At 34.3% G+C, this 18,882-nt stretch overlaps 3 protein-coding genes and 1 long non-coding RNA gene across 7 annotated transcripts; 3 read left to right on the top strand and 1 right to left on the bottom strand.

Annotated features, from left to right (window-relative positions):
* Positions 1 to 7: 7 nt before the first annotated feature.
* On the top strand, positions 8 to 714 carry LOC111464316. Its single transcript, XR_002714015.1, has 2 exons — positions 8 to 251; positions 334 to 714. It is a non-coding gene; the product is annotated as an uncharacterized LOC111464316 (long non-coding RNA).
* A 2,815-nt stretch (positions 715 to 3,529) lies between these two features.
* Positions 3,530 to 5,861, top strand: LOC111464315 (protein IQ-DOMAIN 14-like). The gene is made up of 4 exons (XM_023108464.1): positions 3,530 to 3,812; positions 4,202 to 4,653; positions 4,876 to 5,082; positions 5,167 to 5,861. Exons 2-4 carry the CDS (start codon positions 4,246 to 4,248, stop codon positions 5,815 to 5,817), a joined length of 1,266 nt encoding a protein of 421 aa, XP_022964232.1. The 5' UTR covers positions 3,530 to 3,812; positions 4,202 to 4,245; the 3' UTR covers positions 5,818 to 5,861.
* A 3,014-nt stretch (positions 5,862 to 8,875) lies between these two features.
* On the bottom strand, positions 8,876 to 11,067 carry LOC111464458 (profilin-3-like). The gene is made up of 3 exons (XM_023108664.1): positions 10,857 to 11,067; positions 9,919 to 10,056; positions 8,876 to 9,271 (listed from the first exon to the last, which is right to left on the bottom strand). Exons 1-3 carry the CDS (start codon positions 10,977 to 10,979, stop codon positions 9,137 to 9,139), a joined length of 396 nt encoding a protein of 131 aa, XP_022964432.1. The 5' UTR covers positions 10,980 to 11,067; the 3' UTR covers positions 8,876 to 9,136.
* Positions 11,068 to 16,021: 4,954 nt separating this feature from the next.
* Positions 16,022 to 18,805, top strand: LOC111464273 (protein CHUP1, chloroplastic). Of its 4 annotated transcripts, none has more exons than XM_023108404.1 (5): positions 16,022 to 16,168; positions 16,263 to 16,498; positions 16,605 to 16,639; positions 16,868 to 17,647; positions 17,738 to 18,805. In XM_023108404.1, exons 2-5 carry the CDS (start codon positions 16,351 to 16,353, stop codon positions 18,626 to 18,628), a joined length of 1,854 nt encoding a protein of 617 aa, XP_022964172.1. In that variant the 5' UTR covers positions 16,022 to 16,168; positions 16,263 to 16,350; the 3' UTR covers positions 18,629 to 18,805. The 4 variants fall into 4 exon arrangements, with proteins under 4 accessions (XP_022964172.1, XP_022964170.1, XP_022964171.1 ...); XM_023108402.1 differs by having other exon boundaries at positions 16,605 to 16,690; XM_023108403.1 differs by having other exon boundaries at positions 16,569 to 16,639.
* Positions 18,806 to 18,882: the final 77 nt, after the last annotated feature.

Below are 18,882 nucleotides of genomic sequence, written 5' to 3'. Positions count from 1 at the left end.
CCCGAGTCCCACTTCAGGCAGCTTAATCAATAGCTTATCTCACAGGTGGTGCCTGATGACCAGCACAGAGCTCTCTATTCGACACACTCGTTTAAGATTTTGTTCAAGGAAGGGGGATGTGGTACCTTTGTACCACTCTTCTTCAACCTGCTGTCTTCAGTGAGGCAATACAATCAATACACGAATGCAGGTCCTCGAGTCGATCCATTGCAGGCAGCACAAACTCCTGTCGATGAAATGATGAGACATGCGTAAGTTATCATTCGTCAAATTCGATCTCACGGTCAAGTTAAAATTTTTCATTTGATTATGTTTTTGGTGTTTAACTTGCAGATATGTGGACCCACATGATCCGACCAAAATCTTCTTACAACAGCCATCGACAGAGTCCCAGTTAAGGCGGCGCACCTACCAGTCCCAACCAGCTGAAAATGCAATGTGAAGTTAGTTGAACGACCTCATGCAAATAGTTTTATTGGTTGGTTGGTTGGTACTTTGTTTAAGTGAGGGAGTTGATGATGGAACGAGTGAATACTTGTACAGTTGAAGGATGGACCGTTGAATTTAAAGTTACGGTTAGACCCAATTGTTATCTACTTAAGCTTCTACTTAACTCTTCCTGTCTGTTATATTGCCTGGGGCCGGATGAAAGGATTTACGTAAAGAATTTGTTCAACTTAAATATAATAATAGAAGTGTATCCTGTTCTTATGATTGTATGGCCTTTTGATCGCTGTTGGGTTTTTTTTTTTTTTTTTTTTTTTTTTTTTCTTTTGAAGTCGAAAACTCCCAGAAATACAGATCGCGAATGGAAACTCAAATTGAGACAGCAAGATATGGAAGTTGAGGCAAAGGAAAAGGTAAGAAATACAAAATCAAAAACGAAATTGGAATGAGGAATACCAAGAGAAATTGGAAGCGGAGGAACGGAAAGAGAGAGAAAGCTGAGGTGAAATCGTCGGTTAAGAATTTAAGATCGGGGCGGCCGTGTGGGTGAAAGCAGCGGCGGAAACTTGATAATTTCTATTTTTGATTTCTTCATTTTATTTTTCTTTTTCCTAATAAAAAAACATGTCATTTTCCTTTTTTTTTTTTTTCATTTGGATTATTGATAAAATAAAATAAATAATCAATTTTTAAAAATATATATTTATTATTTTGTTTTATTTTAGACAAACGAAAATTATGAATTTAAAAAAATAGTGATTTAGAAAAGTTATTTATTTTGTGATTTAGATTAATTTAAAAGTTGAGGGAAAAAAAGTGCATTAATCAAAATCACATAAATTATTTTAAATTCCAAGTGAAGTTCGAGGTTGAAATTCCGGCGATAACAATATAATTCTAGAACTGGGTGTACACGATTTGAGTTGAGTTGGTAAATCTTTTAGACCAACCTTAAATTTCGAGTTGATTACATTGGTAACTCAGCAATTCTAATAAAGTTCTCAACCTAACTCTCTATTTTTCTCTTGGATTTTTGGTTATTTTTTAAATCATTTAAAAAACCAAATTTATTATATTAATAACTAAAATTTTATAAAATTAAAAAAATTAGTTGATCTTTCAATAGAAAGAATAGGTTTTATCCCTGAAATTCGATCCCGAAAATTCTGTTGTAAGATTGGATATCGAAAACCAAAACCAAAACCACCTTATTTGATAATCATTTGATTTATTTAGTTTTTGCCAAATGATATCAAACTGATAAGGGAAACTCTAAGTTTCTTTATATTTCTAAGAGTGACAGTGACTAGTTAAATTTATGGCTATCATTAAAAGATTGAAAATGAGCTGCTGCAACTATTCACGTTATGCAAACTCTTTTTAGAGCTCACTCGTCCATCTTTCAATAAATATAATAGGTTTATCCCTGAAATTGGACCCGGCCCATTTCATAACCATTTGATTTATTTAATTTTTCACAAAATAATTGTCAAACAGATGAGTGGAACTCTAAGTCTTTTTTTATAGCCATTAGAGCTCAAGGGACCGGTTAAATTGCAAGTTGTGGCTAGAGGATTTCTCGCGAGAAAATGATCTACTGCAACTATTCACAGTATGCAAGCCTTTTGTAGAGCTCAAACGGTCATTAGGACTCAAAGGGCTCATCGATCTTTCAATAAATATAATAGGTTTATCCTTGAGATTTGACCTCGAAAGTATGCAGTAAGATTCGATATCAAAATGACCCTATTTGATAACCATTTGATTTATTTAGTTTTCGTCTAATGATTAACAAACAGATGAGTGAAACTCTAACTTTGTTCCTATTTCTTTGGGATTTTCAAGAACGTTTTGATGAAACAAGAAGTGAATTTCATAATAAGAAATTATTTATATCATAATCTTATGAAATCTGCATCAACTCTCAAAAATCATCAAAATCGACACCTATCAAACTCGATCAAAGTCTCGTAGGTACATCTCTGCATTATCCGATTATGGAGAAGACAAAGCAGCACCTCTCCAACCAATCTCTTCGTTGTTGCCATGTCTAAATCGACCTCACCCGTTTACACTTGATTGTCACAATGTACATCAAGACTTCAAATGGTACTTGATGGACGAAGATTACAAGTTCCCTACCACTCACAGCATGTCCCAACTATCAAATTCATTCGCCTCCACCAACATGCCGGTGACCCCATCAAAGAGGGTCACGACAAGAGCTTCTTTAGGCCTACATGACTTGCCCAAATTATACGGCAAACACACCATCGTTCAAGACAAAATCTTTTGAGTTAGATTGATAAATCTTTTAGACTAGCCCTAAATTTCAAGTTGGTTAAGTGGGTGATTCGAGCAACCCAAATAGAGTTTGCAACCTAACCCTCTATTTCTTGATTCCGATGAATTGGATTATTCTTTTAATTATTTAAAAAATCAAACTTATTTATAATACACGAAACATCAATAACTAAAATTTTATAAAACTCAACAAAAACCAAACATTTACACATCACAACCCATCACTGTTTGTCAAATATTCTTAATTTTCAAAATAATCAGTTAATAATGTTGATTAACATAGTATATCCATGATTAATTGACAAACATTCTTTAGATACATATATATACATACATATATATACATATAGACTTAAAAAAAAAGAAATAAATAATTGATATTCCAAAAATATAATTATAAATATTAATTACAGTGTAAAATAGGAATAATGAGTGTAAAATCAAAATGAAGATCTCCATATCATATCTCATTATTTTTTTAACATAATAACATAACAATAATAATTAAATTTGAATATTAAATTATTTATTTCTGTATCTTAACGTTGCTCTGATCTCCACCATTCAAAATTTGAAATTAAAAATCCAAAAGAATCTGGACCGTACATTTGACACTAATTTATAACACTATTTTTTCCATTCCAAAATTAGCCAATAAATCTTTAATTAAAAAAAAAGATTTAAAATCCCAAAAATCGGGCAATTCCCCCTTCGTTTTAAAACTGTGTGTTTAGTTGAATCAGTACATTCTGGATTGCGATTTAATGTACTTGTTTTAGAAAGATCCCTTCGCTTTGAAAACAGAGGAAAAAACAGAGCAGTTCTCATTGATGGAAATTTTGTTCTGAATACTCTGTTTCTATTCCTCTGTTTACTGATCCAAAAGTGAAGCTACGAACCATAGCTCTGCTTCTGTAAAGGGAAAGCTATTCTTCTCTCTCATCGCCATTGGCAGCCATTGTTGATCTTCTCTGAGCTTTTTTAAAATCTAGGCTACTTTTTAGAGAGAGAAAAACAGAGTACCCATTGGAGGATTTCGCCATTTTCTTGAATTCCAGAAGGTGGGGGTTGGTGTTTTTTACGATCCTCTGAATTTAAAGTTCAAAGATTTCAAAAGTTCTTTCCGTTTCTTTTTTTTTCTCTCTCTCTCTAAAGCTTTGTGTGACGTTTTTTTTTTGTCTTGTAATGCAGTTTTTTTCACGAGATGCTGTCAGAATAAAAAGAAGAAAAAAAAACCCCAAAATCCCTTATTCTCTCTCTTCCTCTGTTTTTTGGTTTAAAAATGAAGCTATTTAGATGCTTTGTGTTTGCTAATCACTTCTGTGTCTGCAACATGTCAAGTTCATAACAGAGCTTTCTCTCTGTCTATCTCCTTATATTACACCTGTTCGTCTATCTCCTTGGAGTTTTGACATAATGTTTACCTTTTGAGCCATTTTTCTCTCTCTAGGATCGTCATTTTTCTTGTGGGTTTCCTTCTTTCTCTCTCTAAACATGGGGAAAGCTACCAGATGGTTGAAGGGTCTGTTGGGAATCAAGAAAGACAAAGACCCATCTGGGAATTCCGATTCAAAACCAACGCCGGTGGTTTCCGACAGAAAGGAGAAGAAAAGATGGAGTTTTGCGAAGTCCGGTAGAGATTCCGGCCAAACGCCGCCGCCAACTGTGGCTGTAGATTCGGCTTGGTTCAGTTCTTACATTTCTGATTCGGAGAAAGAGCAGAACAAGCACGCAATTGCAGTGGCGGCTGCTACTGCTGCTGCTGCTGATGCTGCCGTCGCCGCGGCTCAGGCGGCGGTCGCCGTTGTCCGGCTGACAAGCCAAAGAAGAGGTCCTCTGTATACTACTGGAAGAGATAGATGGGCTGCTGTCAAGATTCAAACAGTCTTTAAAGGCTATTTGGTAAGTAAAATACTTCAGTTTTTACCAAATACAAAGGTTATTTCTTATGGAATAATTGTACTTTTTACCTTATTTTTTCATCTTTTCATCCTGTTTTGTCTGGTAAAAGTAGTTCATAATCTGAATGAAACAGTACAACCTCTTTCAATGAAACAGTAATAAATTCAAACACTTTTGATCCATTTTAAAGTTCTCAATTGTTGTTTGTTTGTTTACGGTCAGGCTCGAAAAGCTCTACGAGCTCTCAAGGGACTCGTTAAGTTGCAGGCTGTCGTTCGAGGATTTCTCGTCCGAAAACGAGCTGCTGCAACTCTTCACAGTATGCAGGCACTTTTTAGAGCTCAAACTGCCCTTAGAACTCAAAGAGCTCGTCGATCTTTCAATAAAGAAAATAGGTTTATTCCCGAGATTCGGCCTCGGAAATCTGCGGTAAGATTCGATATCGAAAACTAAATCGGCCCTATTTGATAACCATTTGATTTATGAATTCTAACTTGGTTCTTGAATTTTCAGGAACGTTTGGATGAAACAAGAAGTGAATTTCATAGTAAGAGATTGTCTATAGCATCATCTTATGAAACCTCCATCAACTCATTGGACGAGAGCCCAAAAATCGTCGAAATCGACACTTACCGAACCCGATCAAAGTCTCGTAGGTACATCTCTACATTGTCCGAATATGGAGGAGACGAAGCAGCACCTCTTCAAGCAATCACTTCGCCATTGCCATATTCGAATCGACCTCGCACTTTTACGCTTGATTGTCACAATGTGCATCGAGATTTCGAATGGTGCTTGATGGGCGAAGACTGCAAGTTCCCTACAGCTCACAGCACGCCTCGGCTATCGAATTCATTCGCCTCAACGAACATGTCAGTTACCCCATCAAAGAGTGTCTGCGGCGACAGCTTCTTTAGGCCTTACATGAACTGCCCGAATTATATGGCGAACACTCAATCGTTTAAGGCGAAATTGAGGTCTCAAAGTGCCCCAAAACAAAGGCCAGAGCCAGGATCCAAGAAGAAGCTGTCGTTGAATGAAATAATGGCAGCAAGAAACAGCTTAAGCAGTGTAAGAATGCAGAGACCAAGCAACCAAACTCTGCAAGAACATGAAGAACATGAAGAACAGGATGAAGATGAAGAAACATCATATGATTTTTGAGTGATCTGTTCTTGTTTTTTTTTTTTTTTTTTTTTTTTTTGTTTGTTTGTTAAAATCAAGAATGGGATAGAAGAAGCTGAAATCTGTCTCAAATCAAAGCTTTTCTTTTTTCTACTTCACATTTTTACTTTTTACTGTTAAATTTCAATGAATGAATGAATGAATGAGATAAATACCCAACAAAGGGAGCTTGTAAATTCCTTTTTTTTACCACTTCCTTTTAATCCCATGATTGGTATAAAAAAGTAAAAAAAAAAAAAAAAAGGTACACTTTTTGGAGATTGTTTGCTTCAAATGAACTCCAAATTTTTAAGGATTTAAGCTTCCTGACATGATTATGGTATGTCTTTGGATTACCAACCTTAAAAAACACTCAACTTCACCCAAACAACTTGGAGATCAAACCCTTACTTTCCTCTCATTTTTCGTTCAAAATTTTAAATCTCCGATTTTTTGGTCAAGATATATCTATAAAAACATGTAGGGTGTTTCCATGCTCGAGCTAGAGAGTAAAGATTCGAATAAGAACAGTGAAAGAACATATGTAACAGCCCAAACCCACCACGAGCAGATATTGTCCTTTTTAGGCTTTCCTTTTCGAACTTCCACTCAAAGTTTTTAAAACCCTTTTGTGAACGATGTTTCGTTCTCTTTCCTAACTGGTATGAGACCTCGCAACAAATGTGTCAAACTAGGTGTCGAGTATGGATTTAATGTCCAACCTATTTAAGAAGATATTTAACGATTGCAAATCCTACAATATATTACCACAATGGAACAAGCTCGATTCCAAAGCATTAACGTCCATAGAGACCAATAACAACAATGAATGAAAAAAAAATGAATCTTACAACCAAACCCAGCTCACATGAGAGTTCAAAAATTCAAATCGGGTAGGTGAAATACCAAAAACACCCTCGATTAACCAGAAGAAACTTGAGAATTGCAGAATCGAAAGGGTATAAAAGATTCTGAAAAAGAAACGGCTATAACAACATTAAACAAGTAATTTCCCCGAATTTTCCGGTATGTCTCTTCTGATTCAAACATTAAAGACACAATTTTTTTTTTGCCTTTATTTAATTAAAAAAAAACAATAAAAAAAAGGAAATTGATTTGTTCAAGAAAATGAATAAAATTAATTAATAGAAAAAGATTTGAAGTCTTTTAAGGCCATGCTTTCGTCATATATATATATATATATATATAATCTAATAATTGTGTAATAAAATAAAAGATTAAGCGTTGGGGTTTGAATTGTGGGCATGTGGCAAGCACTAAAAGATTGGATTATTAATTTAATTTTTTGAATTTGAATTCTGAAAAATCCATACTTTTTGTCTGAAATAAGTGATTAGTTCAAGAAAAGTGGGGACAAAAAATGTGATTAATTAATGTAATTAGACTTATAATTGGCCGTACGGGGTTTGATTGGTCATTAATTAAGATTAGGCCCATTCATCAGCCCACAATGGTCCAATTCGAATTAATATTTAATTTATGATTTTTTTAGAAAATAATGTATCTTTGGCATTAAAAGTATGGTAGGAATTGGACCATATAGATTTGTAGACCATATTTGAACGGAAATAGTTATAGGTGGGTTACTTTTGCTACTCTATTTCGGTGAAATTTAATGCATAAATTGAGGGTTTGAATTTTTGGATTAATGTTATCGAGAGTAGAGAGAATTGAATGAGGATTGGATCATTTTTTCAACCGAAATAAGAAATGAGTTGCTACTTATGCCTAGATTTGATTTTTTTTATTATTAAAATGACCCAAAAATGAAAGTGTTTACAAATTTGAGCTTCATTACTGTTTCGTTCAAAAGTGTCAATGTTAACGCCTATAAAAAATGACTAAAAAATGGTGTGATAATAAAAGACATCGAGAACCCTTTGAATCACTATATTACTTTATTCGAATGGTTCTCATAAAACCCAGATGTTTTAGGAAGTCAAAAAATATTGAAATAAACTTTTTCACATAATGATTTAACCCTAACGACAGCCATGCACCACCTTTCTCTTTCAAGAGGATTCGCACCATGTCAAGCCCGAGTAAGGTTCTTCACTTTGCATCGAATTAAACCACATGATCCACCACTTGTGCGAGCCTTCGTCAATTCCTTTGAGTTTCATTCTAGCGAATGTACTCCCTTTCGCTTGGGTTGATACGCATTAGCTACAACACTGCACGAGTCGATACGCACATCACCTAGTATCCATCGTTTACGACTAAGACTACTGGGGTATCAAATCCCATTCATTCCCATAGCTTTCGTCTCTCAGTCAGTGTCAGTCCAGCAGAGTGCTGTCGCCGTGTTCCGATCTCTATGCATTTCACCGCTATACCGAAAATTTCCTCTGCTTTCCTTTTTTTCTCAACAACTTAAAAATTCGTATTAATAGAAAGACACACCATTGGAGTGGGTTATTGTGACTCATTCAAAATAAAAAGAAAACAATAGAAAAAAAAAAAAACAAGTCTTACGGGATAGAAAGAAAACCATAGAAATTAGAGGACACACAAATTAAAAAAATTTATATTAAACTTTAATTTTAAATTCACAGTCTTAACGATGGTACTACTTTTTATGATGAAAATAAATCATATATATATATATATATATATATCTTCTTCGGGCAGTGAATAGAAAAGATAGATTCAATGATTTTACAGGACAAAACAAATAATAATGGTGGGAATTTGAAATTGAATCCTTATCCATCCAGGAATATCACTAAATTATTATATTTCAATTTTCAAATATGAAGCGATAAAAGATAATATATTTTTTGAAAAAAATTGTTTGTTTTTTCCTCCCTCTTATTCAGTTGCCTATTCCAAAAAGGGAATCTACATTATTTCGTGGGCTTCATTTCCCAGACCATTCCTTCTTCCGTCTTCATTCTAATATTCTACTCTTATCATAAAAAAAAAAATAAAAAAAAATCTCCATACATATATTCTATGTTTTTGAATTCAAAATAAAACCCTAAACCCATAATTTATCACTCAATAATAATCAAGAATCAGAAACTATTCAAACAGATGGTCACATTATAATTGAGAATTTTACATAACTAAATGATGGATGGAAGGAGCAATAGTATCGCAAATTTATATCATTCAGAAGTTAATAAGCATTTGAAGAAAAAATTCAAACACTAAAGAAATGGGAAGAACTCATACATAGAAATAACGCATAGGGCGGTGATTCAAATGAAATGGGCAGAGAATGGAAGACGAACAAACAATATTTTGAAAGCAGCAAAAATGGAGGTGAGGAGGAGGGAGGGAGGTCAAGCAAGGTCTACAGACCCTGTTCGATCAGGTAATCTCCCAACCTTTCCACCACCATATTGCATTGTCCAGGAGTCACAGGTTCATCGTATATACCAATAATCACAGCTTTCTCTGTTTTCTTCACAGTGATTCCACCAGCGCCCTATCCAATGATCAAAATTCACGAACAATGCAATGGAAAACAGGCTAAGTCTAGCATTAGAACCTGATTTTGTATCATTATAATCTTCTTTCTCAGTTTAAAAATAGAATTTCAAGTGCACAAAACTAAAAACCAAATTATAATCGTTAAAATTTCTCAATCAGGTTCTCTAACTGATAAAATTTACAAAGAGAAGCTATATAATGTAATAATGCACATCAATATGCCATTTACACTATAAATCCCCTGTCAATCAACCTAGTTTGATCCACAATTAAGAAAGAAACTTTGATTTAAATCAAATTTCTTACAATAGATCAAAACTATAATCAAGTGGAAATGTCCCAGACATCCATTCAATTCTATTCATGTGTTCATATGTAATAAAATGATACAATTTTATACATTTATCCATTTGCTAATAGATTTTTTTTGAAAAGTTAACAAACTAAATTAGGTTTATGTTGGATAAACAATAGTATTATAGGTAAGGATGTTAATGGTTAAGCTGGGGATTTAAGAAATTAAGGACTAAATTAAGAAAAATCAGGGAAGTTGAGTAAGCCTATAAAGTACAACAACTTCTCATAAGATCTAAGAATAAAAGAAAACTATGGACGTTAAAAAAAGTGATCAGAAAATGGAACCTTTTTGCCACGAACAACAGCTCCAGGCTCGCCCTGGATAACCATGTATTTGGTTCCAGCAAGGTGTAAACCAGTTGGGGCAAGAGATCCAGGCTCATCAAAATCCTTCATAACCGCTGCAATCTCCTCCGGCTTAAACTGCAATGAGTATTTACCATACAATTGCAAAATTAAAATGCCTCAAGCATGTTAAAAACAAGATCAAATCATACGGCATGACGATTCAAAAACTAGTAGTCACATCAGGCTCGCACGAATCGGCAACGACAAGGAAAAAAGGGGGAAAAAAAGAAGGAAAATCAAACGCGTCAAAGAATGCAATTCTTCATAAACTATTAATCAGGAAAAACCTTGCGGTTAATATTTGTTTCAGTTTCTACTCTATGAATTCCTGATCTTAACCTTGGAGATTACGATTAATCAGTTTAATTATCCAAAAGAGAGAAGAAAATGAAAATCGTATATTCCTCATCATCCATCACTGCAACAGATGATTTATCCGAATAGAACAGAGGTCTCATCATCATACGAGTTCCATCTCCGCTCAAATCAAATCAACAAAAAATAAAGAACTGATACAAATAAAATCAAATCAAAACAAAACAAAATGCCGATTATAAGACCAGATTCCAATCGAATTTCTCTCAACAAGAGAGATCAAGTAACATAGAATCACACACACAGCAAACGAAATCGAAAATGGCGATAACCTGAGGGAAAGAGGCGCTCTGCCCGAATAGAACAGAGGTCTCATCATCATACGAATTCCATCTCCGCTCAAATCAAATCAACAAAAAATAAAGAACTGATACAAATCAAATCAAAACAAAACAAAATTCCGATTATAAGACCAGATTCCAATTGAATTTCTCTCAACAAGAGCGATAACGTAACAAAGAATCACACACACAACAAACGAAATCGAATATGGCGATAACCTGAGGGAAAGAGGCGCTCTGCGCCCAAACACTAGCGTCATGTCCAATGATGGCGGCGGAGGTGAGATGGTTGCCCTCGATCTCACACATGAGGTGATCATCGACGTAAGTTTGCCACGACATTTTCAAGCTTCAACAACGGAACTTCGAATTTCGATTAGCGGCAAAGTTTTCTTCTCTTCTTCTTCGTTCTTCTAGTTGCTCATCAGTCTCACATGTCGATTTGGTTATGGCTCTGAGATATATATAGTTGGAAAAAATTGACAATAAATAAATAAATAAATTAGCAACGTACCGAAGCTAACTATGGCCGGGCTCTGAGCGTGGCCGTTATTATCGTACCAGTGGCTTTCACGTTCACCATTCATTATTATTTTTTAGAAAATTAATTTGCAAATTAATCTATTTATTATACTTTTAAATAATTTTTTTTTATTAATTTTTGGAGTTTAATAATTATAAAATAAGATAGTAATGGGTGTTTTTAATGTATATATTTTAAATTTTAAATTTTAATTTTTTAGTGTGATGGACATTAAATTAATAACTAATGGACTTATTGATGTTAATTTAGTTTTATTGTATTTTAAAATTAAATAAAGTTTAAAAAGGTTAAAACAATTTATTAAAAAATTAAGACTTATCATCCATTTAAAATTTTAAAATTAATTTAGCAAAGACATATTTTTTTTTAAATTAAGGGTAATACTGTACGTTTCATATTCTAGCTTTTTAAATATTTTTTTATGAGTTAAATTAAATTTAAATATTTAATATTATTAGTGGCATGTTTGGTAAATTTAAGATTTAAAATTGACCTAAAAATTAAATTTAATATTATTAGTGGCATGTTTTGTAAATTTAAGCAATACTCTAAAATTATTTTTAAATTTGACTTGTAGACATAGACTGGATAGTTCATTTTTTAGGGTTGGCACCACGTTTCATGATAAAGGTGGATAAAAGTCGGGTTGAATTTCAATAAATTTGTATTTGAATTTTAAAGAGTATTAATGTGATTTCATTATAAAATTACTAGTGCAGTAGTCAGCACTTTGGACTTCGACCTAGGTTCAACTTCTGGTAGAACCTTAGGTGTTTAAGGTTGCTTAATCATAAATATTAAAGGTGTGGTTAGCACTATTATAATATTTAATATATGCTAAATTTTAAAAATAAAATAGAAAGTCACCGACCACGTATTATTATTAAGGAGAAGTTAGGATCTAAAATCACAAAGTTTAGATTGAATTAATATTGAATAGGTAATTACAATTAGATGGTTGAATTAGCGTAATTAAGGAAATGATTTACATGTTTAACACTGAGATTAGATTTATTAGAATTTTAAGGTAACGATTCTTGGCTCAAAGTCAAATGTTGACTGACTCGACCCTTATTTGAGCTTGTCTTTGACACTCTTGTCTACTTGTTACCTCCAATCTCACTCAACCCTACGCTTGACTTTAATGCACGTCCTTCTTCATGTATTGGATGATGCCCCATCTTTCTCGATCCATCATGGCATTTGTCTATCTCAGCTCTCACATGGCTTGACGGAAATCAATCATATCTCATCTTCTATTGTGTCTGCACATGGTGATCACAACCTACATTTTTTTTAGTATGGTTCTGACATTCTCTCCCTCTTAAATTAGACGTCGTCTTCAATGACTTTCTTTGAGACACGATCACATTGCTCTCACCAATTGGTGGCCTAGGTTCAAACTTGTGATAACACTTTTTGTGGGACACAAACTAAGCTTCGACTCTCACTTTTTATGGTCAACCAAACTCAATGATAAGGGCGTGTTCTAGAGTTGTGTTTAATTCATAATATTTTTTTTAACTTAAAAAACATTAATATGATTACATTTTAAGATTATAATCAAGCATTTAGTTCTATAATGTAGTAGGAACCACGAACCTTCACAATGATATGATATTGTCCACTTTTGAGGTTAGCAACTTCTTTGTTCGACACTTAAGGATTGTATTGACACGACTAAGTTAAGGGCATGACTCTAATACCATGTTAGGAAGCACATACCTCTATAACCGTATGATATTGTCTACTTTAAGCATAAGCTCTCATGACTTTACTTTTGATTTTCCCACAAGGCTTCCTACTATTGGAGATACGGTTTATTTCCTTACTTATAAATCCATGATCGTATCCTTAATTAGCCAATGTGAGACTCCTTATCCTCAACAAAGTGTAGTGGTTAGCACTCTAGATTATCCTTAATTAGCCAAGCTGACTGACTCAGTCCATTATTTGTTCCCTAAATTCGATATAGATCATCATTTTGAAGATGAGTCAACTTGTTTGGGCCATATTAAATCGACTTAATCTAAGCTCAGACAGTACCTTGAGTCCATTGGCTAACGAACGATAATGGTAAGGACGGGTTTTAGAGTTGGGTTCAATTTTCAATAAATTTGTTGTTGAATTTTTTAAAAAGGTCATTAAGATAGTTTCATTATAAGACTAAAAATAAAATGTGGTTTTATGGTGTAGTGGTCGACCCTGGTAGACTTTGAATCCAAAAGTTCTATTTGTGTTTTAGGGTTGTGTTCGATTTTGAATAAATTTGTTTTGGATGCGTAGTACTTCCCTACACACGATCCACACGTGTGAGTGTGAGTCTCCTTGCGGTTCGCACTCTCTCGACCCATCATAGTCGGGCTACTTGTTCATAGTTGGACGTCTAGAGGATAACAAAACCCCAAGTATAATGTGAGGCATGATGATGATGATCATCATAGTGTACGTCTCCGTTCTCATCATCATAAATGGGAAAGTAACCCAATGTATGTGAACACACAATATGCAAGAGATCCCTATAGTTTTCATCTTTGAATCATTGTGACACAACCCTATACATTATTCACACATTACCCTAGGTGACATGCATTTATTGACTTTCATACGTTCATCATCATTAACATCATCATGGTAAATACATGCACATCATCTTAATATGGAATATCATCATATTAAGTCATTTTGTCATCATGTTATCATGCATCATCATTATCATATAATCATCATGTACATCATCATATAACGTCATCACATCATATATGTGAATATTTTTTTTTAAATAGCTACTAATCATGACATAATTTCTTAAGAACTAATATAAAATTCTTGACGTTTAATTTCTAACTCAAAGCTAAATAATTGCAGGGTAGATCTTATTATAACTTATTGTGTTCTAGAAACGAAATTATAATAAAAGAAAAAGAAGATTTGAGATATAAGTTGATAAAAGAAAATGAAGATCCAAGATATAACTTATACTAACAAATTGAGACAACTATGTTCAGATCTATCTTGATATGAACCAAGAGACATCAATCATACAATATGCTTCAATGAATATGTGAAGAAAATATCGTTGAAATTATCAAAAGATATTTCAATTCATGCCACGTTGAAAAAGAATGAAGTTTCATGACATAAATTTTGGGTGGATTACAATTTAGAGTAATTTAGAGTGATTGTATTTCATTAATGTATTTTAAGACTTTTTATTTACTCTAGGTTACAATTACATAATGGTTAATTATGGGTATGAATGTTACCACTCTTGGAATGTCTCTAATAGTTTCATTTTGAGGCTATATAAAGACATGTATGTTGTATTTGTAAGAAGACTTGGAAAATATAGTAAAAGAAGCATTTGTGCTCTTCTTTAACTAATGGCTAAGTTTCTTTGCAATTCTATGTAGTTTAGGTTGCATGTACAATCATTTAAGCTCGACATGATCAATCTTGCTTGTGGAGTGATTCGAATCTCAATCAAGTGTTCTTGCCTTGAGATATTTGATCAACAAGAATCATTCAAGCTAAACATGATCGATCTTGCTTGTGGAGTGATTCAAACCTCAAACAATATTCTTGCCTTGACATATTCGATCAACAAACAAGGTAATCCGAATCTTATTCTCCTTGTAGTGATTTCCACATATCATATCTACACGTATAAATCTGAGTAAAAGTCATTTTTTGTTTTTGTCTATCGAGGTAAGTACGCTATATTTGTTTTTTTGGTTATTCTGAGAGAGATTGTCTTTTTTGGGTATTCTCAATCAAAAGCCTTTGATTCAAAATACTCAATTATAAAGGTTCAAGTGGTTACCTCCACCATTTTTTTTTTGGTTGGGATACTCAATCATATACGTTCAAGTGTCATACACGTTCAAGTGGTGTGCACTCGACTTTAATTCGAACCGTTACTCAATGATAAAGCTGTGTGGTACTCGACTTGTATTTGGAATGATATTCAAATGTTAATTTCTTTTTTTCCTTCACTTTTTTATTTTTAAAAATTAAGTTTTCTTTTTTCATAATTTAATTTATTTTGAAATTTATATTTTCTTTTCTTATCCTATACATTTGCATTCGTAAACAAAATTTAAAGAGTAAAAATAAATTTTAAAATTTGTTCTTCTTAATTTTTCTTAAACACATAGGAAAAAATAATAATTATAGAACAAAGAAAAGCCCAATATTTATAAATTTAATTTTTAATTAAACAAATATTTAGTTATAGTTTGCCCTATTTATTCCAGATATATATTATCGATCAAAATATTGTAACTTTAGATCTCATATTTGCCGGTAAGGTAAGAACTCATTCCATATGCAAAAAAATTGATCGATATTAATGTAAATTAATAAGAACATATTTCAAGATACCAAGATGCTAAAATAAGAATGTTTATCTAATAACAGCCTTCCAATGAAAATAGAGAGGAAATTTGTTGTTATGCCAAAAAAGGGAGAAGATGAAGAACAAACAGAAAAAGGAGGGAAAATTAGGGATTTTGAAGATTATAGAAAAAGATGGATAAAAAAAAAAAAAATCCCAAAAACAAAACCCATCTAAATTAAGCACTTCCCCCTAAAAAAATCCATCGTCTTCCTCGTATTCCCCCATTTTTTGTTGCTTCAGATTATCCCCCCTTTCATTCAACTGCTCAAATTGGAATCCATTAAGATCCCTTTCTTCCCCTGTTCTTCCCCTGTTCCATCAACCAAATCCTTCTGGGTTAGACCCTTCTTCAAGTCAACATCACGCCATCGCATAACCTTTAAAGGCGACGACGAAAACGAATAAAGGAACCAAAAAGGGATTCTGTATTGGAATTTTCTATGCTTGGAATTCGTGTTTAATCAGCCTATGACACGAACGAAAAAGCACCCAATACAAACACGTACCGTAGCGATCAGGCAAGCGTCGAAGCATAACTCCCCCACTGATTTCTTGCGTTCCCAAATGCTTTTCTGTTACAAAATCAAAGTAAGCTCCCACTGATTTCGCCTGATTCTTCTGAATCTGAAATGGGTGTTCGGCGGATTTTTCGATGTATTCATTCATTCTTTTGTTTACACAGATGGAGGATGATGAAGACGACGACCTATGATATCTTCTGGTGATTCAGTTCATCAAGTTCATATTAAATCAAGCGTTCTTCATATTCAATGATGGAGGAGAAGACGGATTTGGTGAAGCCTGTGTTGTTCAAATTTGGTGTTGTTCTGGCTATCTCTTTTGCTAGTTTTATGTATTCCCGCTTTAGAATCAGGAACAAAAGACCTTCTCTGGCTCCTCCCTCCTCCAGTTCTTCAGGTTCTTCCATTCAATCTCTTATGCTTCATCAATATGTTCTTGAATCATGTATTTCACTTGCTTTTAGCAGATGAATGGCGTAATAATAAAGTTGAGTTGGGAAGAGGAAGAGGCCATAAACTTGATGATCAAACGATGAAGGTAGCTACAGCAGCATCCTCTAATGCTATTATTCTTGCAGCTGATGCCTATGTGAGTTTGCTGAATTTTGGTAATATGAACAACTTAGAATGTTCAAGAAGTTCAGAAACCAAATTTTGTGTTATGAACCCGAAACCCATTGACATAGGCGATGATTTGTTTTCAGCATGTTGGTCTGTGATTATAGACTTAGCTGGCTTCATGTTATGTGTTTGATATCTTTCTCAGGAAGAAATGTGTATTCAGAAAGCCAATGGTGATGATTCAAGTGCTGGTTTCTCCACTGGAAATGATCACATTGTAGATGAAGAAGGGTTGCTTCTCCCAGAGTTCCAGGAACTTGTCAAGCAATTTGATCTTTCTGCAGCAAATGCTGGGTTTTCTCCTAAGAAAAATGCTGGAGCACTGAGGTTGGGGATCGAAACTCCGAAAGCTTATAAAAGGGTCGAGTCGGATGGATATGAACATGAGATCAAACACCTGAAAAGCAAGGTGAAAATGCTTCGAGAAAGGGAGAGAAATCTTGAGGTTCAGCTACTTGAATATTATGGTCTGAAAGAGCAAGAAACTGCTGTCATGGAGCTCCAAAATAGACTGAAGATTAACAACATGGAGGCTAAACTTTTCACTCTGAAGATTGAGTCCCTTCAGGCGGATAATCGACGATTAGAATCACAAGTTTCCGACCAAGCAAAATCAGCATCCGACCTCGAGGCTGCAAGAACAACAATTAAGTTTCTCAAGAAAAAACTTAGACATGAAGCAGAACAGAACAGGGAACAGATCGTAAATCTTCAGCAAAGAGTTACTAAGCTGCTTGACCAAGAATGTAAGATAAATGAAAGCACTAAAAATGACCAAATCAAGCTGCAAAATATTGAAGATTTGGAGAAAGAGATCGAGGAGCTAAAGAAGGCGAATTCGAGATTGCAAAAAGAAAATTCTGATCTCGGTCGGAGACTAGATGCTACTCAGTTTCTTGCAAATTCTATCTTGGAAGACCAAGAAGTATGTTCTTATTGCTACTATAGCTATTTTACCATTATACAATTGTATGGTGACGAAAAATTTAATGCAATGCCCATCTAATTCATGCAGAAAGAATCACTTAAAGAAGAAAGGGACCGTTTCGCACAAGAAAACGAGACGTTGACGAAGGAAATCGAGCAGCTTCAAGCTCACCGTTGTGCAGATGTTGAAGAGCTAGTCTATCTCCGTTGGATTAATGCTTGCTTAAGATATGAACTGCGGAATTTTCAGCCTGCAGCAGGGAAAACAGCAGCAAGAGACCTAAGCAAAACATTAAGTCCCAAATCCGAGCATAAAGCGAAGAAGCTCATACTCGAATACGCAAATACAGAAGGAATTGAAGGGAAGAGCATTAACCTTACGGATTTTGATTCAGATCAGTGGTCATCCTCGCAAGCTTCCTCTCATACCGATCCTGGAGATTTGGATTATTCAGCTGTTGATTCTCGGTTAACAGCCAAACCAAGTTCAAACAAAATCAAATTCATGAGTAAACTCAGGAGTCTCTTGAGGGGAAAAAGTAATCAACAGAGCTCGGCTTTGTTACCAGAAAAATCTGCAGCAGCTGTAGGAGATGTTGATTCTCCACGTTACAGTTCAAGTCATTCTACTGGGACCAACGCTACTCGAGCCGATGGACATGGTACTGGATATACAACTCCATCTCAGAATTCATCAAGACGTTCAATGGATTTTCACAGGTTGAATAGCCAAAAGGAAGACGACGTAAAAACTGAGGATTCCCTTAGAAGGAACAGTGATGTTGGCTACATTAACAAGAGATTTGTTTCAGGCAGTGACCGATCGAGCAATTCGTTGTATAGATCTTCAAGTCAGGAAACAGAATCAACTGACAAGTCTGAGAAGTCCGAGTTGTTGAAATATGCTGAAGTGTTGAAAAACAGCAGGGGAGATAAGAACCAATCTCGCCGGAAGGTTGCACCCATGTGTTCAATTTAAACATCGGAAAGCTTGTCTAGCTTTCAATGGAGTCATCACCTGTTCCTACACAGTATTTTCTTGAGGGGCTCAGTAGTTAGTGCTAATATACCATACTGTTCATAAAACCTGCTAATGTAATACAATACTGTTCATGTGGAAACTTTGTAACATAAATAACTGAATGTTGTGATGTTACTTGTATGAGATCAAACCTAACAAAATTAATCTTATCAAGCCATTGTGACTGATAATATGTCATTATGGATTTCCTG

This window comes from Cucurbita moschata, unplaced genomic scaffold, assembly GCF_002738365.1.
Source record: "Cucurbita moschata cultivar Rifu unplaced genomic scaffold, Cmos_1.0 Cmo_Scf00030, whole genome shotgun sequence".
NCBI lineage: Eukaryota > Viridiplantae > Streptophyta > Magnoliopsida > Cucurbitales > Cucurbitaceae > Cucurbita > Cucurbita moschata.
Note: the sequence above shows the minus strand (reverse complement) of the source record. Positions and strands in the feature narration are given on the sequence as shown.